This window comes from Rhea pennata, chromosome 4 (assembly GCF_028389875.1).
Source record: "Rhea pennata isolate bPtePen1 chromosome 4, bPtePen1.pri, whole genome shotgun sequence".
In the NCBI taxonomy this organism is placed as follows: Eukaryota; Metazoa; Chordata; class Aves; order Rheiformes; family Rheidae; genus Rhea; species Rhea pennata.
The window spans coordinates 12,963,993-12,989,742 of NC_084666.1; the positions used below are offsets into that span (position 1 = coordinate 12,963,993).

At 37.1% G+C, this 25,750-nt stretch overlaps 1 protein-coding gene across 5 annotated transcripts in view; it reads right to left on the reverse strand.

Annotated features, from left to right (window-relative positions):
• Nucleotides 1-6,641: 6,641 nt before the first annotated feature.
• KIAA0232 (KIAA0232 ortholog) overlaps nt 6,642-25,750 on the reverse strand; it is a 68,410-nt gene continuing 49,301 nt past the window's right edge. For 4 of the 5 annotated variants that reach the window (XM_062575307.1, XM_062575309.1, XM_062575308.1 and 1 more), the window contains 4 exons: nt 21,685-24,982; nt 10,369-10,480; nt 8,527-8,624; nt 6,642-7,529 (listed from right to left, as the gene is read on the reverse strand). In XM_062575307.1, the coding sequence (XP_062431291.1) occupies nt 7,350-7,529; nt 8,527-8,624; nt 10,369-10,480; nt 21,685-24,982 (3,688 nt within the window). In that variant the 3' untranslated portion in view covers nt 6,642-7,349. Of the gene's footprint in view, nt 7,543-8,526; nt 8,625-10,368; nt 10,481-21,684; nt 24,983-25,750 lie in introns of all 5 variants that reach the window. The other variant, XM_062575310.1, reaches the window with a different exon arrangement.

Sequence of the window (25,750 nt, forward strand, 5' to 3'; positions counted from 1 at the left end):
TGCTAAATCCCACCAGAGAAGGAAACTACCTACTTACGTACATCTGTATAATGAAAAATTGGGATGTTATAGGAGATCTGTGCTGTTAAGCAGGCAGAATTTAGATTATGTTTCTAAAAACAAATATATTACTTCTGTAACACAAAAAATACTTCACCCAAGATCTGGCAACTTCTATTGGAGCTTTCTAAGGAAGAAAAGAATGAGTACTAGATTGTTTTTTTGTAGGATTTGTGATGGTGAATGGATGAAACCCAGTAACATTAAATTTGGGCAGAGAACACAAGTAATTGATATTTCTCTGTATATATCCATAGCACTTCAAAGGAGTTAGTATTTCCACTTTGAAGAAAATTATAGGAAAAAATGGAGGGGAAAATTTTTAAAAGCATGAATGAAAACAGACTTCTTGAAGAAAGTTTCACAGTCAATAAAATATGGGCTAAAAATCCATCACAATGTGAAGACAATTTTAAAAAGATCAATATAAAAATGAGAAGTTATATAGAAAAAATGTAAGAGGAAAAAGGGAAAAATCTTTTTGAAAGGGTATTACAAAAAGAATACTAATAATCTTTAAAATTCACTATTGCTTGAATAACAATCGAAAAAATAAATGTTCAATACCTATTTCTATCTTGTATATGGAAGGGACTAGGGTTGCATACAATAGCAGATAAGGATGGTAAGACAAATTATTCTTTGGAAGATGATCTTTAACCAAACACAAGTTGTATTTTTTTCTAAGACCAGCTACTGGGATCCAGAAAGGAAAAATTGTAAAAGATTTAATGGCCTACGGGCAACCTAATGGTTCATTTTTTCTTTAAACTGTATAAATCAATAAGCTCTTCCTGTATTATGAATAATGGAAAACAGGATATGAAGTGATCCGGAGATCACTGAGTTCATCCTCTTTCCCCAAGGTAGGATCAAATATACCAACATTATTTCTTCTGATTTGTTCCTAAAACATCTCTAATGGTGGAGATGACATCACTATTTTAGACAGCTTACCTTCAGTAGTCCCATTCTAGTCCAATTTCTTTTACTATACTACTTTAGCACTATTTTCAGCTGTGGTATTCTCTAATTTACTAACCATTTCCTTTGGCTATTAGCACAAAAAGCATTAAAATGATTATAAAAATACTTTTTTTGAAAACAAATTTGATTGTCCAGATTGATTTTAGAAGAAAGAAATTCAAGAATTTGAGACTAATCTGTGATATAAGGAAACTTGCTAAATCTCACCATGTCTCTGTTTTCTTGTATTGCAGGAAATAAGGTCTGCACAGAGATGATGGGCAGTTAAGCTTTCCTTATGATAATGGTAAAGATTTCTAAGATCCTTATATAAAAGGCAATTGTGGCAGTATTACAGAATCACAGAATGGTTGATGTTGGCAGGGATGTCTGGAGATCATCTAGTCCACCCCACTGCTAAAGCAGGGTCACCTAGAGCATGTTGCACAGGGTCATGTTCAGGCAGGTTTTGAGTATCTCCAGAGAAAGAGATTCCACTACCTCTCTGGGCAACCTGGTCCAGTGCTCGGTAATGCTCACAATAAAGAAATTTTTCCTCATATTCAGGCGGAACTTCCTGTGTTTCAGTTTGTGCCTGTTGCTACTTGTCCTATCACTGAGAAGGGTCTGGCCCCATCCTCTTGACAACCCCCCTGTAAAACATTGGTAAGATCCCATCTCAGTCTTCTCAAGGCTAAACAGGCCCAACTCTTGCAGCCTTTCCTCGTAAGAGAGATGTTCCAGCCCACTAATCGTCTTCGTAGCTCTATGCTGGACTCTCTCCAGTAGCGTCATGTCTGTTGTACTGGGGAGCCCAGTATTGCATACAGTACTCCAGGTGTGGCCTCACCAGGGCGGAGTAGAGGGGCAGGATCACCTCCCTCCACCTGCTGGCAACACTCTGCCCAATGCACCCCAGGAGACCATTGGCCTTCTTGGCCACAAGGGCACATTGCTGGCTCATAGTTAACTTGGTGTCCACCAGCACTCTCAGGTCCTTCTTGGCAGAGCTGCTTTCCAGCAGGTCAGCCCCCAGCCTGTCCTCGTGCATGGGGTTATTCCTCCATAAGCGCAGGACTGTGTGCTTGCCCTTGTTGAACCTCAGGAGGTTCCCCTCTGCCCAGCTCTCCAGCCTGTCCAGGTCTCCCTGAATGGCAGCACAGCCCTCAGGTGTATCAGCCACGCTTCCCAGCTTGGTATCATCTGCAAACTTGCTGAGGAGGGACTCTGTGTCCTTATCCAGGTCATTGATGAAGTTGAACAAGGCTAGACCGAGTACTAACCCTCTCTTCCTCAGCTTGCCTATGAGGGTGTTATGGGAGACTGTCAAAAACCTTGCTAAAGTCAAGGTAGCTCTTGCTACCTTTCTCATCCACTGCTCCCCCATTATCTATCCAGCCAGTCATTCCATCATAGAAGATGATCAGAGTGGTTAGGCACGATTTCCCCTTGGTGAATCCATGCTGACTACTCCTGATCACCTTCTTTTCCATGTGCTTAGAGATGACATCCGGGACAAGCTGTTCCATCACCTTCCCAGGGATGGAAGTGAGGCTGGCTGACCTGTAGTTTTCTGGGTCGTCCTCCTTGCCCTTTTTGAAAACTGGAGTAACATTGACTTTCTTTCAGTCCTCAGGTACCTCCTGTTCTCCATGGCCTTTCAAAGATGATGGAGAGTGGCCCAGCAGTAACATCCACCAGCTTCCTCAGCACTTGTGGATGGATCCCATCGGGGCCCATGGATTTGTGGGTGTCAGGTTTGCCTAAATGTTCTCTAACCCGATTCTCCTCGACCAAGGGAAAGTCTGTCCCTTGGATGGTCCTGTTGGATGGTTTCTGATTTGCTCTTGGTATCATTAGTGCCCACATGGAAGAGCAGCAGAGGGTAATAGTCTGACATGTCAACAAGCCTAGTTTTTCCATGACATCTTGTATTTGAGCCCCTGGCAGCCAGCAAACCTCTCTAGACAAGAGGTCAAGTGGGCAGATAGATGCCTTTCTGCTCTCCAGCAGGGAGTCACCCTCAACAATATTATATAGCTACTATTATTATCAAAAAGAGTGACTGTATTTTTAACTTCAGTGACTGGGGAAAATTTTTTATTGCTTTTGTACCTCCCCATGACCGAGGTGTAGTTTTGTTGCACAACAGCCAGTACATTGCAGTAACAGATGTAGTTTTTACAGAAGCACTTGCCCTACGGGAAGGCTGTTAGGTAGCAAAAGCCACTATACCTGGAAGTCTATCATCAGACCCATGGCAGATCTGCCAGATTTAAGCTTCTCAGAAGCCCTGTTATTACCATATTAGGCATATAGGTAACTCATTATATTTATACACACTCACATGTTAAAACTGTATTTTAAGAACAATTCAAACATAGGAAAAAAGGATCCTACTGAAGAAAGTTTAATGCATTAATTAGGTTTCACATGCCCCAAATCTTTGGAGTCTTGTTGCTCTTTACAGAGTCTTTACAGTTGACAAATGTTGACAAGTATTATCATATATATATCGTATATGACAAGTATTATCAAATACTGTGTGTGGCAAGTAGATGATGAATTCATTGGAGTAATATTTAAATATGCAGGAAGTGCCATGAAGAGAATGAGTTACTAACTGTGAAGCAATCCTGGAAGTCTCCTGAAGTCATATTTTGACATGCATTTAAAGCCTGCCCTGCCACTGACAGTGAGTACCTTTGGGCAGTAATTGCTTCTGTTTTCACATGATAAAAGCAGTGTTTGTGTCTAATACTAATTCCAGATATCCTAAAGAATTAGTTTCTATTGAGACACAATTGAAAGGCATGGTTGATCAAATCTCTTATTAACATCTTTTATTAACAATGAAAATGCACTCCTTTAATTATGCTACATAATAAAAGAATACTTTGAAATCATTTATGCCTTAGGGTACTTGAATGAGTTTGGAAGTTTTAAACACAGGAAAGGTTGCTAGCTACTCATGAACAAAAGTACTGACCCAAAGACCTTACAGAATAAATATTTTCTATTATTTCCTCATGGAGCATAGAGGGTTCCAACTATGTATTTATGTACTGTTTCTATTGCAGTTCTAATTCAAAGGAGTCAGAATCATTCCACATTGAAGCCCAAGTCCTACTTTTCATTATATTTCATTCATTATGGTTGCAACCTTACACCCACATAATGAATGTTTACACTAAACTGAATGTGAGCTGTTGAGAAAATGAATCTTTGTTTGTTTGAAGGTGCCTAGCTATGGATTTTGGATTTGGTAGCAGCTGCATTTTGCTGTCATATGTGCAATAGCTCTTCCAAAAAAAGCAGAAATCAGCCATTGCCTGTGTAATGGCCAAGCACAGGCTGAAAGCAGAAACAAGATCTGCTACTACTTCAGATCCACTAGTAGGTTAAAAAAACAAAAACAAACAAACAAACCCTTATACAGCCATGTCAGAGGGTCTGAGTTTATTTGTTTTCTAATTCTTTTTGTATTTTGGAAAAAGAATTAATGTGTTCTCTAAACATGATGATATTATAATTTTAGGACTGAGATCATCACATTTTTTATAAATATAAATAAAGTGGGGATTCAGCTTGTTAACACTTGTTTTGGTTGTCTCTTCCCCTCTCTCCCCCCCTTTTTTTAAGGACACATGCAGTGTACTTAATTGTTTTTTGTCTTGTATGGAAAAAGCATAGAAGTAGATGCTAAGAGTTTATAGTTAGGAAAAAGACTCCCAAATTGGAAGTCTCATAGTAGCTCTTACTTAAGAATGTTTATTTCTTAATTACTGTTTTCTATCAAAATTATGTAATTTAGCTAAAAAAAACACACACTCACACACCATCCAATTGTCCTTTTATATTTTTATTTGGTGTTAAGTAACTCCACAAGAAAACAAAATCAGTTACTCTGGTGTACGTGAGATCAGAACAATACAACCACTTGAAGCAAAAAGTAGAAACAAATTTCAGCCCAGGAATGGAAAACTGATACTTCAGTGCTATGGATATGCAATGCGCTTCATACCACAGTGCGGTTCAGCGTTTGCCAACCTTTAATGCTTTTGTTGTTGTTGTTGTGTGTGTCTCTATCCGTACAGAAAAACTAAAAACCACACTTCAACTCTCACTGAAAGCCTTAGAGCTTTAGCCATTAAACTATGAAAACAAGTAAAGACAATTTGTTATTGCCCAAGCTCAATATACCATTTTATTTTCCCCAAAGGTGCTGGAATATTACATGCCATAATGTAACTATAAGCAACACCTTTGCTATTTTTGAGCCCTTTCTTGCCAAAGAAGCAGCTCTCTCCAAAATAAACTGAGCTGAAGTTTGTGTTTGAAATATATCCATTTGGTCATTTCTTATTCTAGAATGAAGTTCTATTCCATTCTTCACTGTAGTGATTAGAAGAATTTGTGTGTAAAGTTCTTTTTTTTTTTACTTTCATGTTTACAGTTAAATAGTTCTCAGTGCAGGTGCTAAACAACCTCTCAAGGAAGCTCCAGAAGAAAGTAAAATATATAAAAATCTATCCAAAGTCTGCAAATAAATTAAGAAAAAAACCTGTAAAGTGTCAAAAGATTTTTTGTATGAATACAAACCTTAAAACATACAGTTTAATAGGAGGACGAAAAAAAAAAAAAAGTCCCTGGGTAAGGACAAACCAAGCCAATTTTAAGTAAGGATTTCAATAGAAGTGTTGCACAAAGAATGGCATGGTTTTTTAAACCACGTATTTCAATTCTTATACTATCAATTGAATAACGGCAACAAAACCCAGTTATTATGAAAACCTTCCTAGCATAGAAGATATTTCAAAGCCAGTTCAGCTCACATTTCAAACAACTAGCTCTCATGAGGTTTATTGCCTGTCAAAATTAATGGTTAAGCTTTTCAAGTCAGTATTGGACTTTCTGCACTTCCTGATGTTATAAACATGCTGCTATTGTATAGATTAGTTAGTTTGTTGTTGTTCTTTAAACTATGAGTCGGTAAAAACTTAGAATGTTTAGTTTTGCAAATATTGCTCCTCCTGGCTTATACATTTTGCATAATGTGTTAAAAGCACAAGGAGTTGATAGTCTTGTACAGATGCAACTTGACAATGTATTGACTTTCTAAGTTAACAAAATAAAATTTAAAAAGCAAGTCACATAAAGCAACAATCACTACTGCAATCACACATGTATGTTGTAAGTCATCACTTTCCCTACCCCCACCCACCACACACGTAACTTGCCCCACACATTCTCTCAGAAACACAAAATGAACTACGAGATATACTAAATTACAGCCACAACAGCAGCTAACTGCAGCAGCCACAGGATTTCTTTCAAGTGAAGCACTGACCCTTTGCATATAAAACATTGAACACTCTGAGCATTTTAGACAGTTTCAGTCATTCAGGCTCAAATTCAGTATAGGATGCTTTTGCAGGTTACATGAATGCCATCATTTGCAACAAGACAACATTCTCATTACTTGTTACAAAATTCACAACAATCCACACATCACCCCAGTGGTTTATTACTTTTTGGTGCTCCTTCTTTTTAAACTTCTGCCCTGTATCGGCAACTTGCTAAAAAGGACAAAAAAAAAAAAAAAAAAAAAAAAAAAAAAAAAAAAAAAAAACCACATTGCCTCCATACCTACAAAAAAATCCTTGGCTTCTCCAGTTAGCAAAAATACAAACCATGGTATCCTCAGTGTTGGTTTGCAGGAAGGGGAGAGGGGGAATCATAGGATAGAAAACACAGTTTCTGTAAGTCTCTAAAGCACAACCCTGTTGTTCCTACTTCAAAGTTATGAGATTTACTGAATGAAGACTGGACAAGTCATTCATGCTTTTCTCCTGCATTCAGAAAGGCACTGATAGATTACAGTGTTAAGTATTTATCTCCCAGTTCTTAAAGAGCAAAGCGTAATGTGCCAAAAGCTAAAGTCTCTGAATAGCAGAAGTAGACACTGCGATGCTAAGATAGTAATAGTGGTATGGCTACAGTTACGAATGAAAATAACTGCAATTAAGATGCAAAAAAGCAGTGGTACTACTAAGACAAGCACATGCACATCCGTTCTTGATTTGACAACACAATCTAGTCTAGTTCAAATAGCCAAGAATTTAACAGTTTTGGGGGGAAAAAAATCTTCAACAGGACAGCTGTGTCCTCATCTATAAAATAAGCAAGAAGAGAAAGATAAATACACATCTGAATCCATTAACTGAAGAGGAAACTCAAGTTGTTGTTTTAGAGCTACAGACCCTCAAGAATAGTTTTCCATCTCATGTTACTTTTAAATCATCTGTTCTACTCTGCAGTTTTTATAGTTGAGTTCGAGAAAAAAGCTCCTCCTCACAAGGATCAGCCCATTCACTTCCACCTTCTGAAGCTGTGTCTTCAGAGCTGGAGCTATCACTGGAGTAGATGTTCTTCCTGAAGCCATTTGGTTTTGCCTCAGAATTTATATCATCTGCACATCTTGCTTCATAAACAGAAGAAACCTAAGGATGTAAACTGATAGTGTTGATTGGGAACAATAAAAAACTCAACCTGTTTGTTTGCTTCTGGGCTGGTACGTATTACAGCATTTTTACACATGTTCAGAAGAGATGGCACAGTCACAGTGCAAGCTTTTCTCTTCTCTGACTTAGTCCATTATGTATAAAGGACTAGAGAACAGCAAGAAAAAAAAAATAAAATAAGAGTATTTTCTCCCCCTATTCCTTAATTATAGGGTTTGCACAAAACAGCAAGAGAAACAAGGGTGAACTAAATTAGAATGCAATATCATCATTGATAATTTAGAAAATTATTCCTGAAATTATCTCCAAATTTTGGGAATAAATATTATGGAAATGCATCACTAAATCTGCCTGAACTTCTGGCAAAACCAGTACACTGTCAACTGAATCAGTAAAGTTACAGAAAGCATGTCACAGTGTAAGACTTAAGTCTTGTCATCAGTATAAAGTTTAAAAGCATTATCAGTAACTGCACGTGCGCATGAATATTTTCCCTTCAGCAAAACAAAACAAAACACCAAAAATCCACCCCACTAGGTACATCAGCTTTTTGCTTGACAGGAGAGAAGTGAGCATACATTATGTTCGCTCCTTTTGGTTACTGGCCCCTTCTGCCTTCTACAGTGCCCATCAGCACACACCCTGAATTTAGTGAAGTTAGAAACTGAGGAAAATAAGATAAATATTTTTAACATGCTTTGCAAGCAAAAAACAAGTATTCCCAAAGGAACTGAATTTGCATAACTACTAAAAGTACAAACCTGAGTGCTGTGAGGAGTTTTCAGAAGAATATCCAAGACAAAGAAGAGATTAAAAAAAGCGATGAGAGAAAAGTTTTGAAGGATTTTTGTTAGGGATTTAATTTAAGGCCATTTTCATTTCTTTTTTTAATACTGAAAATTGTGATGAAAGATGTGGTGGCGTTCCCTTATAAAATAAACACAAAACTCCTACCCCAAACCAATGACAAACTTACCATATTAAAATCTAAAAGATGTTCATCACCATTGGGTGTTTCCTTTACATCTGCAAATTCTCCTACACCATTCTCTCCCTTGGCATTTGTATAACACTCTTAGTGTTTTTTGTTTGATTGTTTCAGAGGAGGAAGAGAAAAAAAAGAATTCAGAAACATCATCATTTATGTTTAGCAAAAAAACCAAACCAAAACAAAACCTAGAACAGCAGTCTTAAAATTCACATTCTAAGTCACATAAACTCTCTGCTCATTAGACATTCAAGTTTTACATTTTTAAAAAACTAAGCATAGTAAGTATCTTACTAAAATATCATCAATCTTACCTGGATGACCAGAAAAAAGCAAGAGCAAGATTTACCTTTTTTATTAGAAGGAGCTCAGTAAATTTTTTAATTCGGATACCACATGCTGTTTTAGATCACTCACATTTCTATACTTATCTAAAATCTACTGCAACAGCAGCCTGATCCTGACTGAAGTGCAAAACAATAATGTGAACTGCTATGGTTTCTGCTTCTACCAGAATAAACCTTCAGTATATAGTAATATCATATCCATATATAAGTATGGATCACACATATCAGTATCCATAAAGAAAACTGGATACAATTAAAGATTTGTGAAAGAATAACATTAGCTCTGAGGAAAAAATTCTGGTTTTGTTAAATCTAGTCAAAGATAGCTGAAATTCTGGAGCTACTCAACACAAGTTTTGCCATTGTACTAAGTTCTGGATCTCATGCTATTTTGTACTGTACATTCTGTATCTTCCTCTGATAAAGGGAGATGGTGAAACACAGATAGTTATGTGAGCTCACCAGCAGATGTCAGTAAAAAGATTACACAACTGACTCACAGGAATTAAAGGATTATTCTGTGTAAAATACATATTCAAGATTGCCCAGTCGGAGTATTTGCTATTACACTAACAACACTGCTGCTATTATCAAGGGGAGGGGGGAATGGCACTTTACAAGGGGATACTAAACATTTTTATTCGGTAAATATTGTGGATTGTTCTACAGGAGGCTATGCAACCTGTCCTGGAGAACGGTGCAGATCAAAGTCCTGTAAACAGAGATTTGTCCGTTACATAGTGCAAGCATATTTCTATAGCTGTGAGTAAAATAAGCAAAGATGTCCTTGAAAGTAACCTGAATTGTCCTAACCACTGAAGGAGGAATATTTAGGTACCAGGAACACAGTCTAAATGTTTGCTGTTTAAGACGCACTCAAAAAACAGTAATAATTACTAGTTGGTTGCTAACCTGCTTCTGGGTTATTAGGGAAACAGATCTCTAACTGAACAGACTGAAATTTTTGCAGGCTGTCACTGGGCAGGAGCAGCTGAGAGGCAGGGCCCTCTGCTTCCCAACCTGAGGAACTTCCACATGTTCACTGAATCATTGCATGTTGTTTATGCAAACACATAAAAAGCAATTTCTGCGTTCTTACAAAATTAGCTACCTAATAATTATTATTCACATTGAAAAATATTCCCAAAGTTAATAAAATATTTCCAGAATCAGACGTTCATATTCCCTTTGTAAAGCAAAGCTCTGGCATAAGGAAATTTGCATAAACAGACTATTTTTAAAAGTATGTTCATTTAAAAACTATTTAGAATCATGCTAGAGATTTATTACATTTGTAGCTTACCCATCTCAGGTCTCTCTTGGATTAAACAAACAAACAAACAAAAAAACCTTACAGAAGTTTACTGCTTTAAAATAAGATGCTAATTCTAATTCACCTGTAACAATTCAAACCCGTAATAAAATGTGCTTAATTCTACTGGAGCACAACAGCAAGTTAGTTCAGACACGCATAGCTTCTTACCTTCACACTGTGATGTGGGGAAGAGGGGGGAATAGAGTGCCTTTTCCCACCAGCTTTGTTTTTCCTGGCTGCCACTCATTCTCTGCAGATCAGCAGTATTCAATGTACGAAACTGTTTAGACAATAATCACACTTCATTATACCATAAATAATATACTTACATGTTAAGGAGGAAAGTCTGGGAATATAACCAATTTGCTAGGTCCCAGAAGTCACACTGTTCAATTTTTAATACTAATGGGAAAGGACTGCCAAACTACAGTGGAACACTCATTACTTGAGCTATTTACTACAACCAGTTCGAACCCTACTTGGCTCATGCTTTACTCATGCTGTATAGTACAAATGCAGTGTAAAGACAAATTCCAGCACTTTAGATTATAATCTAATATTACAGAGATTATACTTTATAATCTGAGTAATCTAATCTTTTTTTCACAAGAGAAAACAAGCTACCCAGGAGATGAAAAATACACAGAAACAGTGAAGCAGAGTTAGTCAACATGATAAACAGTCAGTGTAAAACAACAGCAACAAAAAAAAAATGGCAGCAAACAAACAACAACAAAATTTAATGTTTAAATTCTGGAAGAGTAACTTAGTAATAGCAACACTAATTTGACATTATAGTAAAAATTTAGAGAATTGATGCATCAAAGCAAGGAAAAAAGTCGTTATAAAGTCAATTAAGAGTTTATGCAAAAAATAATCCACTCACTAAAAATGCCTCAATACTTTCATATTTTAATGCTAATTTAAGTTTACCACAACCTTGTTCTTGTGAAATTAATGGACGTGACTAAAATACTGAGTTTGTCAAGACAGGTATGTGCCTAGTTTTATGACTGTGTCTGTGACAACCCCATTGATCTTCAAAATACGTAGTCTTGTAACATCCTCTGTAGATACAACCAGAATGATTCATATACAAACTATGTTGCAACTAGCTATTATAAAGCATTAACAAAGAAATTTCAACACCGAGTTTATATCCAAATCAAATGAGCAATTCTTGAGTGCTGTACTCAGAAGCATCTACCATATTCAATTCCCCCCCTCCCCCCAAAAAAAATTCTGCTATAATGAGTATTGAAATTATCTATGTTGGTTTCCTATTGTAATATTCCTCCGACACCAAAGGACAACCTCTTCAAAACTGCCCTCTAAAAGCCCAAACTCTAACTCCAGAAAAAGGAGAATTAAAACTGTATTAGCAACAACAAAGCCCCAGTGTTCTTACAGCACGACTTGGCACTGGCATTAAATCTTGGTATTTGCATATAAATTAAATCATGGAAGACTTGCTCAGCTGCTGGCTATATGTAAGGGCATCTAACTCCACAGACAATTTGCTTTATTAACTTCCAAGATTTCTCACAAAGCTGCTGTCACACCTGCACTCCTGTCTGCACACGTGATCTGCTGGATGAACCAGGGTTTCCGGGCTGGCAGGTTCCACGCAGAGCCAGCTTGGGTCCGGCAGGGCCTACGAGCTACAGCTGCGTTGCTTCCTGCCCCGAGCTGCAATCAGAACCTGTACGTCTGCTTCAGGGTGGCCTGGTGATTGAACTGACACGCTGGCTTCAGCCTGACTCAGCTCAGGTGTCCCTCCATCGCTGCCTCAAAAGCAGCAGTTGTACAGAGGTCAGAGACACTCAGGTGGCTGCCTGCAGAAGCAGCACAGCAGGGCTTTGGGCCCTTCTGGACCCACACTGGTTCGCATGGAACAACTAATGCCACGTCTAAACTAGATTCAGAGCAGATCTGTAAAGCAGTGATTGATGCAGATGACCTGTTACCCATACTAAATGCATTTTGAAAGTTCATACTTTGGACCAGCATCAGTCAAATCCAACTGTGGATTGTACACCCACAAGCAGCATTTCTTAGGGTTATTTTCTTCCAAAAAGAATCCAGTTATAAATTCCAGTATAAAACTGGTCCAAAAATGAGAGCTGAAGTACACTGAATAGCTGAATTAGGAGATCTGCTTCAAAATTGCGCTTCTAATCCAAACTAAATGACTAACAGAGAAACACTCTCAAGTAGTTTTACACAAAGTTTTTATTCCAAGAGTGTGTGGCAGTTTCAATTCACTTTGAAAATGAAGGGGAGGGAGAGGATGGTGTTTGTGAGGGAACTGAAATCCATTTTAAACACTCATTGAATAAAAACATCTTTTCCTATGGCTGCTTAGATGTTTACTACAATTGCACAGTCTGTCATCATGAAGAAAATCTGAATTAAAGAACTATCCTTAACCAATAAATATGGAATACCAACTCTTTCCCTTTTAAAACTGTATTTTCTATTTATATTTCCTCTTCTCTCTCTCACACACACACTTCCAGTGGTTTATGAGAAGCTTTATTATTTTTTTCATCTACCCATCTAAATTGCAATTCTCAATTCTACTGGTATTAGAAATTGCAAGAGCAAGTCTTTCCTCTCCAAAACTGTATTTTCCTCTAAAGTAGAGCTCAAAGACAAGACAAGAGCAATTGCTATAATGGTTCCCCTCCCAGTCTTGCTGCATGCCAGAGAGAATACTGAAAGTTTCCTTTCTTGTGTTTTACAGCTAGACATACGATAATCAAAGCTTTTCTTACCTATCTTTAACTGGAGGCTCTAGAATTACTTGAGAATCTCAGCATTCAGAAACACAAAAACTGGTATAATTTTGTAGTTATGCAAGATTCTCCTACCCTCAAATCCTGGCTGACTTCAATCGTAATTCTTTAGTAATTTTCAGTGGATTAGGGCTAGAGCTGTGCAGTTATATGCAGAAACAAAAACTTCAGTTCTTTTTTCACCTGTATTACTGTTTCTGTCCCTCATTCACCTCTCCATACCTCTTAGTTAAGCCAAAGCAGAGAAAACTGTTTTATATTTGGCAGTGTGTGTGTATAAATTTGAAAGTAGAGTGAAATAGTTTTGAAACTTTAAATAGCAGTTATGCGCCTTTTGTTGGCATCTAGATGACTTTTGTTCCTTCCAGTATCATTCTGTGTCTTGTTTCTCAAACAAACTCGTAAGAACCTCGTAGGACAACAGGGCTTGTCCATCTGGATCTTTGATCCAAAGCTTCAGATGGAACCTGTGGTGTACTGGAGAGCAATCATTCTTTGGAAACATCAGTACAAACACTTTTTAAAGGAACACAAGCAAACAGTTGTTTCTTCAACTAGAAATTCTACTGCAGTTTCAGAAATCAAATTACAGTAAAAGAGCTCTGGAATCTAGCTGAAACAAAGGGGCTAACAGGAAAGTTCTGGCACTTCTGGCATCAGCCAGAAACAAGGAAACACAAGGAAAAATAGGCAGGGAAAAGAAAGACTGTTTCCTTCAATATCAGTGCCATTTCCTGTAACAGACGAGATTTTTCCTCACCTCTCCCACTCACACACACGTTTGAAGACAACCAAGGAAGATTACTGTTCTACACAGTTTTATCATATTGCTGCTTTGTTTGCACGACTGCTACAGAGAGCAGTAAATAATTCATTAGCTGATCAAACTGTAGTGCAAGTATATAGCAGAATATTGTATTAGATTGATCTAGGGAAAGGAAAAGCTGTTCAGCTATGGTTAACGCTTCAAATTGTAGAGCTGGACCTACCAGGATTACCATCTGGGAGGAACATTTTAGTCTTTTACCATTTTTGCTTGCATAAAACGTTCCATACTGACTACAGTAAGGAATGTATCCAACTCAACATTTTTCAGCTCTGACCAACTGGCACCCTGATAAACAGCACATGTGAGTAGTACCATTGGTTTGCAGGCATACAGGAAATCTAACTGCAATTTCTGTATGATACGATACTAAGCCAACTTGTAGAAAACATCTTTGACGGGGACATTTAGGCAGATGAGAGAACAACAACTAACAAAATTGAGAAAGACTAGGTCTAAAAGCACAGAAGTGGAGTTCCAGAAAAGAGACCTATTGATGTTCCATCAATAAACCTGGTACTGTCACCTCTGAAATACTAGATTTGAACATGTAGATGGAAAAGACCAGGAAGAAGGGCAGGAGAAACTTGGGGTCGAGGAGGGGGGGTTAATTTATCTTCTCCTTCCTCTTTCTCCTCTATTTGGTTATTTATACAGAAGTACTAAAACAGAAGTGCATACTGAAAATTAAAAAAAAACAAACAAAAAAAAAAAAAACCCAAAAAACCCAACCCCCCCCACAATCTTCTTGTAAAATATTTCCCCTCAAGTACGAGTTTGCTTGCTCATACAGATAATCTAGTAATAATTTACTGTGTTATCTTCTGCCAGGAACAAAAAATTAAGATAGGAAGTTTTATTTGCATACTCAGAGAAATTTGTTAAAGAGACCATTTAAGACTATGAAATATATTTTTCCCCCAACAACTGATTTAGGATTTGTTTTTCAACTTATATGTTTTCATCTACAGCCTGCATGAGCAGAAATATTTTTTTCTGCTCCTGAACACTTAATTTTGTATGAGGCATCCGTATTTTCTGTTGATCTCCTTGCTTCCAACATAACCTTTTTCCTACAGTTACAGATAGATCTCCCCAGCAAGAACTATGAGGCCATATGGCAGACTGCTTTTTGCTAGCTAGAATAGTTATATTGGACAGAACACTCTTCTTAAAGCAAAACTTATGCGAAGCATCAAATAACAATTGCTCTGCCCATCCACACCTGCCTTTCTGTCAATCTCTTCACTGTCCCGCTCTTCCAGCTTTTCCTTTTTTGCGTACAGAACAAAGGACATCTTCTCAGAGCTGGGGTTTACAAATTTAAAGAGTTTTAAAGGCCATCTGGCTCAAGGAATTAGAGAAAAATAAAAGCTAGCTACCCTGTTTTACTGTTCAATGACATTTTAAAGCTTCAGTGCTTCTTAAAAGAGAAAGCTTTGCTAAATTGTTTTGCCTACTTTACTAGGCTGATTCTCTACACAAAATATAGAAGAGACTGAAAAATCTATTTCATGCAACCTTAAACAAATACTAAAATCCCCTCTCCTATACTTCAACAGATATTTCTCCTATAGTGCCAAACCCCTGCATAGTTGCTTCCTCTATTTATAGATGGAAGAAACAACACAAAGGGTCTTTCCAAACCAAATAGCAAGACTGCAACCAAGACAGGAGAGAATATACTTGATGATTTTTTTTGTTGGTCTTCACCCTTTCTGAGCTGATTACATTTAAGTTCTGCTAATTATTTCTGTATTTCTGGGTAGGGGCTGTAAAAGTTTCAAGTTAATAAAAGAGCAATTCTAACAGTACTTCAATAGTGTTTGATGCCACATAAATCTCCTGCCTAATGCAGAAACCTTACTGCTAATGAACTCAAATTCTTTTTAAAAACTGCTATGAAGGAAGGAGGAAAAGGATTGCTAGCTAGACTCTTCTAGTCAGATTTTTCCTTTTACATAAATACAGGTGTCGAAGTACACTTACATATTATTTATTCTGCTGTCACAAATATAAGCATCAATACTGCATGCCTTTATGAGCTCTCCTTTTGCATCCTTCTCTCTTCTGTGATTTAATCCATCTACTCTTTATAAATTCATCGCATGCATTCATCCATGCAAAACCGTAACTCTGGAAATTCCTCCCATTCTCGGCCTACCCACCCTCAAGACTTTTAGTAAACTGAGGTTTGCAAAGTCCAAACCTATGAACTGTCCTGTGTTCACGGAATTTTTTTAATACATGTAAACACATATATTGATTTATAAAAACATACACAATCTGTTAAAGGAACAGATTCTGAAACCAAAGTTAGCTAGCAGACTGAGATTTCTAAAAAGTTCTGTAAGATATCTGTGGCTTTTCTAATATTAATGAAAAAAAATCGACAAAACTTTGGTGCATTTTCATGGAAGGAATACCTTGCAAAAATATTTAAAGATTTTGCACCTTCAAGATATCCTCTATCTCACGTTGCCAAGGAGCAGACCATGTAACAATACTTACTCTGCAGCCGATTCACATAACACTTTGTCTTCCAGTCCCCAACCTCTTGCTATAAGATTATAAAACCCCTCAAGCCACTTGACATTATTTTTCTTAAACCTACATCTTACAGTCTACGTTATGTCACCATTTGTAATACTTGCATTATTTTAAAAGCACAAATGCTACACAGATGAGAACAGAGGCTTGAGGAAAGTTAGCTTTTCAGTAGCTTTAATACACATATATATATATATATAAAAGGCAGTTCACTATATAGAAAAGTATTTATGATTTGTACCCAAAACTGATACACTAACACTGGACTGACTGTGAAAGAGCAGACCTTAGACTTGGCTCCCATGTTAAGTGTCAAAATAAGACAACTGAGATTATTTAGCTTGCTTCAATAATCATCTGACAACTAACTAAAAACACAGTATACAGAAGCATGAGCTTTTCCACTGTTCTTGCTAAGGTTTTTGGGCAAAACTCTGCTACTGAAGAGTAAAATTCTCTTCTTTCCAGCTCTCATAAGCACCTCAAGACTCCTATTGATTCCTCTTCTCTCCCCCTCCCTCTTCATACGTCATGAGCACTACAATCCCAGTTCACTTTTTGGAGCTCTCCTATGTCAGAAAAATAAAGAAAATATATTTCCCATGTAGACTGATGGGCCTTTCAGGATAGACTACTTGAGCTTCAGCCACTAATTCAAAAACATCAGCATTAAGTATCTCTACTTTCAGACTGCGTATTGACAAATATCAAGGCAATGACAAGAGCTTTGCACAATCTGAACAGAAAAAGCACTAAGGTCGCATTATGATCTGAATATTATTTGAAGCATTATGACTGTCAGTTTCTTAACCAATCACTGGAAAAGTAAAAGTCATATTAATCTCTAAGTAAAAAAGTTTTCTTGAACCTGCTCTGCAAGTCCTTTACTATCTGTAAGAATGTAAAGATGCACATGCATAATTTGGAAGTCAAAGCAGCAGTAAGCTTCAGTGAGTTCCATTCCAAAAGAACAGATCCAAATTTTAGTTCAGCAGTTATTCAAGGAAGATCCATCTAGCTCAAAAAGCTAGTCACAGACAAGCACAGGAAGCAAAGTCAAAACTCTATTTTAAAAACTCATTTGGCAGTCATCTAATTGTGGAATTTCACTGAAAACACACATGTAAGGGTCTCTGGGAGGCCATCTAGTCTACTCTTGCACTAAGACAGAATCAACTATAAAGCTTCATTCTTAACAGACGCCTCCTCACATTGAATGTCTCCCAAGACAGAATTTCCACTGCTTCCCTAAAAATAATTAAGTCTTAGAGTAAATTGATTTTATTGTTAGAACTTTCTTCCTCACTGCGGTTTAGAGTCATCACATCCACACCCATTGCACATAACAGAGCTTACAGAATGAGACAGCCTCTTGCTTATCTCCTATAACTTTTTAAGTGGCTTCTGCAATACTACTGGTTTCTTCTTCAGTTTCTTCTTTTTGATATACAACAACCTCAGTTCCTTCCATCTCTTTTCAAAAGCAATGATGCCCAGTCCTTGGGTTGTTCTCTTCAGGACATCTTTCTTGAAACAAGATAATCAAAATCGAACAGGGTACTTCAGCAGAGGGCTTACCAGTTCCAAGCACAGAGGAGCAATTACTTCCCTTCTTCCAGAACGGCATTCTTATTTACATATCACAATGTTGCCTTCTTCTGTAATGTGTGTCATTGCGGATTTATGCTCAGCTTATGATCTACATGAAGATGCTTTTCTGTTTCACGTGATTTCCTAGCCAGTCACTCCTTAAACTGTGTTTGTGTAGAGAATTATTTTTCTTTAGGAGTTTGTATTTGTCCTTGCTGAATTACATTTTATTTTTCAGACCATTTTTCTAGCTTAAGAAATTTTTGATGCTAACTCTGTCTTTCAGTGTCACTGCAGACTTCCCCAGTTTGGTATCATCATGAATTTTTACTAATATGCTTTTTTTTCCCCGCCACCTTTCCCCTTTTACTTCCCAGACCAGATAATCAATGATCTCCCTTGCTCTCCAGTAATACTTCCATTTTGACAGAAAGCCATCAGCACTTTTGAGTATGCAATTTCATCTTCTCAACCCAAAACTTAGTAACTTTTTCACTTTCTGGTATATCCAAGTGAAAATACTTGTTCAGAAAGTTTGAGAGAGATAATACCCTGCTTCCCTTTTCCTCTTCTAAAAGAGTATGTTTTCCTTTTTTAAAGGTTGTTTTCTGTGTGTTTTCAATAAAGTATTCTCCTAGGTTGAGTTCAAATCAGCTGCTCCTCGCAGAATCATAGAATGATAATCAGTTGAATATTCCTGTAACGAGCTGTATAATTTATCTGTACTTTTCCCTTGTTCAGTTAGCTGTCTTTTCAACAAGAATTGAAAAATTGAAAAAATGCTTAAAATAACATCTTGACTTATCTTTTCAGAGTTTCCCATGCTTGCTCATTCTGTCTCCCTGAAAATTCTTCTTTAGCCTTCTTTCTGTTTCTGATTTACTTCTAGGACTTCTAGTTATACCAAATATTTATCTTATTGTCTTGCTTTATACCTTGTTTTTTCCCCCTCAATTTTTATGCTGTCGTAATGCTCCATTATTTTAAAGTCCTTCTTACACAGAAAGCTTTCAAACATCTCAGCAAATTACATCTTATCTATTAGGAAGTTAGAGCTGAGAGTTTTGTAGCTGCTTTCATGGTCTGTCACGTGCCACATGTATCAAGAACAACCTGGATCAAATCTTTCTTAGATGTCCCAGCAGCCTTCATCCTTTTTACCACAAAGACCTTTGCTTTGTATGTGGCTAGTTCTGCTAAGTGACCTTAAATGTTTTTTCCACTTTATTCTCCTGGTTTTATGACCTAAAGTAGACCTTTTGCATTTTGTCTCCCTCTTATTACTAGCCAAGGGGTTTACAGCAAGTTATTTCCTGGATTATGGACCTCAGAACCACTGTATATAGCTTTCATGTGTAAGGCACCCCGTTCCCTTCCCCTCTTGCCAGTCTTCCTATACAAGCTATATACTTGCAACGTATTCTTCCAGTCAGGTGAAGTACCTCATCAAATCTAATAACTCAGATAAGTCACGAGATCCGTAAATATTTATGTTTTGCCAGGCAAATTCCCTAGTCCCCAGAGGCATTGCTCCAGGTGTGTTCAGATCTGAGAAGTTTGGTAACAGTCCCAACAGAACCCACAAGTTAGATATTCATTTATTTGTGTCAACAACTCAATAGTATAAGAATTTTTAGAGCACATCCACTAGATCAGAGTCTATATACTACAGATCTGTTGATATTTCAGCAATAGTATATTCAATGACCATTAACCAGACCAGAAAGTTCATGCATGTTTACCCACAACTCCACAGCCAAGTGGTAAAAGGAGCATTTACTTGAAAGGAAAAAACTGATCTACAGTAATTATTTTTTAAAAAAACTTTTCTAAAGACTTAAGGTTAGATATGTAAATATCTGTTCAATTTTGAAGAGCTCCTGCAGGAGCTATTGTCAGATTCATACCCAAAATATATTATAATTCTAAAGGGAGTGCACTAATGAGGAAGACGAAAAGGGAAGGAATTGAAACATATTCTCTTACATTGTTATAAATAGGAGGTGTTTCACAGATATGTTTGTACAGTCTGCATATTAATTAGAGTTTACGTGATACAAAAGAGAATTATTTCCAATTATACAGTATTATTTTCAAGTTCATTATTTATGTAAAAACGTTGGAGGTGCCCGTATCACATAACATGACTAGAATACTAATGTTGATCCAACAGTAAGGTAACATAATATGCTTAAATTTTGTCTATAATCAATAAAATAAAGCATAGAGGTTTCATTAAAAAAATTAGAAAAATATTGGTCTATACAATGAATCAATTAATTCTACAACCTCTACTCAAATTAAACCTCATTTCTCTTTATCTCTAGATAAATTTAGATAAGCATCCTCATGGAACACTTCGGATCCAGAAAGCTCTGGAAAGAGATTCGAAGGAACCTAGTCTCTCACTATCATAGACACCTGTATGATACCATCGGTTCATTTATTTTGTCCTGTTGTACAATGAAGATTCCACTTTATTCTTGGTAAAATGTAATTCCAGAATCTCCTCTGACCTACAGCTTAAGTTTATTAAAATTCCAGTTACTCTTTTTGCAAGGCCTAGGACAAACACAGCAATTTCTAACACTCCAAAAAAAATTTTTGGAGACACTTCACCTCTAAAAATTTAGCAGAGCAGCAGGAAAGATCTCTAGAAACAGCCTGGAAAACCAACAGATTTGATTCTCTTGTACAAGCAGCAGACATCAGCTGACCAGCATGGCCAAGGAGTAGCAACAACAGTACGTAATTTGAAGGAGCATGAGAGTAAAAATAGATTAGGAAGAAAAAAGTAAAGATTTTGATTTTGTTCAACAGAAAGTTTAACGTTAGTTTTAGCAAGAAAAATGTTAGCTTTCCCATAAGTGAACTACTTTTTCAAAGTTACAATTCAGGAGTATACAATCAGTACAACACAAGCTGGTTGCAATTCTTCAGTTGAAAAGGCAGAAAATTGCCTCCCAATGAAGATGCTACAACTGCTGAGTACATGGAAGGTGAGACTGAAGAGGAAAAGTAAACATAAAATGCAAATTAACTATCCAGATAATTTCTTTAAGTTGGGTGCACAACTTGAAATGATTTTGCTAGTCAAACATTTTTCCTCAAGAGCAGAGGGAGTTGATGGCAATAAAGAAATGCAACCTTATAAATAAGTACTTGAATATTTTTGGCTGGAAGGACTTCTTACTCTTGATTATGACTTAATTTACTGTAATAATTACCTGGAAAAAAAACAACTGAGTTTAATTCTTAGTTATACTGAGGCCTCCTTACACTATTGTGGAGTACATTTTGTACCCATATTTTATTTCTTTTTGTATTCATATTTTCCCTGACAAAAAAAAAATTAATTTCCATAACATAAAGCCTTTCTACAGACCTTTCATTGATGAAGTTTATATCCAATAATTCAAGCCTATACTCTTCTATTTGGATGTAATAATAGTTCAAGTTGGAATTCATATGGAGAAGACTGATTTCAGATTTTCCTCTTCTAATTTTTAAATAAAGGCTTGAATCAAAATTCACTCAAAAATTATGTGCACTTTAACATATTATATATCAATCAGGTAAGCTAAAAACCTAAGGTAGACAGGTTTTAGAGCCATGTGAGCATACACTATAAATGTCATATATTTCTAAACTGCCATATGACTTGAACTATTGATAATCAGCTGCTAACTGCAAACTCTATACTTTTACATATCTACATACCTGTTCAAGTTCTCCTGAAGAGACAGGAGTATCCTCGTATGTAGGGAAGTGGCACCCTGCTTTACAACCGCAAAACTTGTTAGTTTCCTCAAGTGGCTCCACTATTCTGCAGTTTACTTTAGAGCTCTCCATTGCCCTCCCATCTAGAGATTCTTTCATACTACACTCTAAACATGGATCTTGGTTTCCTACTGGCAACATCCCAGCCGATTCTTCCTGGGAATCCAATGACGTCTGCGCGCTCTTCTCCATTCCAGACTTTTTTAATCTGGGAAGGAATTTTCCGGATTCAAGCTCTGATTTTCCATAATAATGCCCTTCCTTTTCTGCATCTTCTTCCAGAGGTTTGAGATCTGCTTGTGGATCCTCAAACACATCTACTTGAGAAGGGACAGCAATATTTCCCTCATCTTTTTCTGACTCAAATTCTGACTCACTTCCACCACCTGGGGAAAGTTCAGATGCAGAAATTGGGCGAAAGTGAGTCCTTGGAGAAATTCGTATAGCCCTGTACTGCGTTCGATCAACACCACATATTCTGGGGTGTAAAACCTCACTGTCTGAATCAGAGCACAGAATTGACTTAGGTTTAAAACTAGGGCTGAAAGATGCAATTCCTTCTGGCTCAAATGAACACTCTACATGAAGAACTTGTGAAAATGGATTGTTCAGGTCAAAAGAAGAGAATGAGTATTCAAGCCCTGGTTCTTCAACTTGAAAGTTACCACAAGCTCCCAGTAAGTCTTCATGGAAGATAAAAGAAAAACCTTTATTTAATCCATTATCTCCACTCTTTGATTGCTCATTCTGTTCAAATGACACAAATGGCCTCCATAACTGCCTGTGACCAGGGGCAAAGCTGTTACCTGGAGTCATAAAGACATCTGTACCAGCTATTGTCACTACATCAGAAGCTGCACATTGTAATAAGCTCCCTTTTGAGTGACTAGGTGGCACCACTGCCCATTCTCCATCACTGTTAAATGATTTGAGCTCCCCATACACACCACCAAGTATAAATGAGTTTTCCTTTTCCTGGTTTACATCCCAAGGTTTTGATGGTGTAGTATAGTCACCACCATCTACTTTTGACAAATCATTTGAAACAAATGCTCTCTTCTCTAAATTCTCCTTTTGACCTTCCCAAAGGTGATATTCTGATCTTTGCACTGCTTTATTGGGCTCCTGGAGGGTTTCACCTTTCGCTTCTGTATCCAAACAGCGGCAATAGTTATTTACATCAGTTGAAAACAATTCATCTTCTATTCCTTCTATTTCTACCATTGCTGCAGAATTTCTGTCCGTCATATTTGTCCAGATATCTTTAATAACCCCTGAGCTGTAGCCTTCTCCATGTGGACTGTTTTCACTACACCCCTGTGTAGTTTCATAGTCTTTACTTTCTGCTTTTTGTTCTAGCTGAATACCACAGACAGATTCTAGTTTAGATTTTTTTTTGAAAATTAAAGTGGGCATTTCTCCTAAAGTTCTAGCTTGTTGCTGGCAGGCTTCTTCTGGCAAAAAATCTAGAATTTCTTCATCTACATAACTTGAAGACACTCTAGGAACTACATAATTCATGTCTTCTGCATTAAATTGTGTGGATTCTTCATATGGAATATTTATAGTCTCATTGTCTGAACGTGTTTCTTCCGAGTGTGACCATGGACTACAGGTTCTTGTTGAAAGATTGGAACAGTGTTCATTTTCATCAAAGGCACTATTTTTGGTCCATATTAGTAATCTAGACTGTGTTTTCCCAAGAATATTAGCAGTGCTACTAGAATCTGCGTTTTCATTTCCCAAATTGAGTGTTTCAAAAGAAAATGGTAAAACAGAGTTACTGCATTGCACTTCAAACACTGAAAAACAAGAGTTTATACCAGACCCTTCATTAATATCTGAAAAGAGCTCTTGATTGCCAGCAAGCATGTGTGAATTAAGCACTGTGCTGTCTAAGATGGGGGAGAATCTAATAGGAGAATCCCCTCCAAAACTTTCCCCATCTGCATCACCAGAACTAGAAGATGAACAGCACTCCCAAAATTGAGCTAAATTACTAAGGTCTTGCAAGAACCACCCTTCAGCACCAACAGAGCTGGTTGAATCTGTCCATATTGCACTTTCCCCTTGCAACTCCATTCCATCTAACACTATGCAACATTCTGCCTCAAAATCATTTTTTTCTTTACTCTTTTGTCGAATCATATTTAAAATCCGACTCTCCCCTTGCATCGTATCTGAGGCACCAGGATCCAACATGGATTGATCAATATCCACTTCATAGAAGTGCGTTAATTCTGACAGATGAACATCATCTAAATATTTGTCGTCCTCTGGTTGAGAACATATTGAGGTCCCAGCGAGGTCAATATCCTCATTTAGAACTGCAGACATTTCTACAAAGTGACCATCGATGAAAGTACCTGCTGCGAGGTATGTTTTATGAATATTATTGTTGCTAATACAAAGACCATGCACTGATTCAGATAATTCTTCTACAGCCTCTGATGTCACACCACATATATCTTCTCTGTTGCGGTATGTAGTCTCAAGCTTGCTCTTTCTGCTTAGAGGAACAAAGTACTCTGTAATCGGCTCAGTATACCACAAGGGTTCTTCTTTGTACTCCTTTTCATTTCTGCTGTCTAAATACAGATCTTTTCCATCATTACCGCCTGCTTCTTTTCTTCCAATTTCTTTTAATGGCCTTTTACCTCTTTTACACAGCTGTTTGATGGACCCACTACTGCTGCTGCTACTGCTTCCACTGTGGATTTTTCTATCAACCTTTTCACCAGACTTCACTGAAAGCCTGTTTTGCCCATTACGCCCTTTTTTATTTCGAACCTCTCTTGTTTTGTGTCTTACTTTAATACATTTCATTGATGCCTTGTATTCACCTTGATTACCACTAGAACTTGAACCAGCCTCACTGGAACCAGATGACCAGGAGCGAGGACGCATCTTTCCCTCAGATTTATGTCGGACTTGCTTTTTGTATAAAACAGGCTTATCTTCAACACTGTTGTTACTAAACTTGTTTTCTTTTTCATTTTTGCTTTTCTTCTGCTGAGTTCTTTCATGTACAGTGGCAGATACTTTATTACTTCTCTCTTTAGTTACTTCACTTTCACTATTGCAGTCCTTTGGAGAAGATGTATCTGTGCTAGTTGGTGGAGCAGTGGATGAAGATGAGGAGCTAGAGTAAGAGCATACTTTGGATTTATTCCATACAGTCATGATTTCCTGCAGGCAAACTGGCTTTTCAGAAAGAGGAGGAAATGCTTCATAGTACCTGAAAACAAAACAAAAAGGAGACATTCAGATCTTAGAACTTCAGATAGGCATTAGAATGAGAAAGCATTACTAAAACCCACAATTTTGCTATCCCTAATACCAAGAAATCTAGTTTGTTCTACATATCCACATGCCGCTCATAGCTCTATTTGAATCTTAACAAAGAGGAGATGAGGAAAAACTTTGTGTTTATATTAATGCTTATATTAATGCATGTTTAAAAACAGACTTCAAAATAAACACTCTGATTTTCAGGGAGTACTAAACTTTCTCCTGTTTTAGACAGAAATTGTGGATGCTTATAATAGTGAAGATCTGACCCCTAGTTTATCACATAATGTAGCAAGTCACTCAGGATTTCTTACTTAATCATGTTTGATTTAAGGTATCAATAATGAAGTCCTGAACTGCAGTTTATCAGTTGTTGATTCTTCTTTGTGAAGTGAGACATTTTGTTAGCCTCTACATAGTTTGTTCTTCCTTTTTTTTTTTTTTTTAATGCAAGAATGAAACATCATCATCGACAAGGTTTCCAAAGAGACTCACCAAGCTCCAATTTTTAAAGATGCCTTATGTTATTGGGGGCATGGAAGAAGGTTGTTAATTTCTACAACAGCTTAAGATGCAGTCGGAACTTTAACCGATAAGAACAAGGCTAAAATATGGTTTCCTGTGATGTTCAAAGTAACAGAATTGATAGTCAAGAATTTTATACTAAATACATGTATTTCAGTGAAAACCTACTAAAAAACACTCAAAGTCAGGT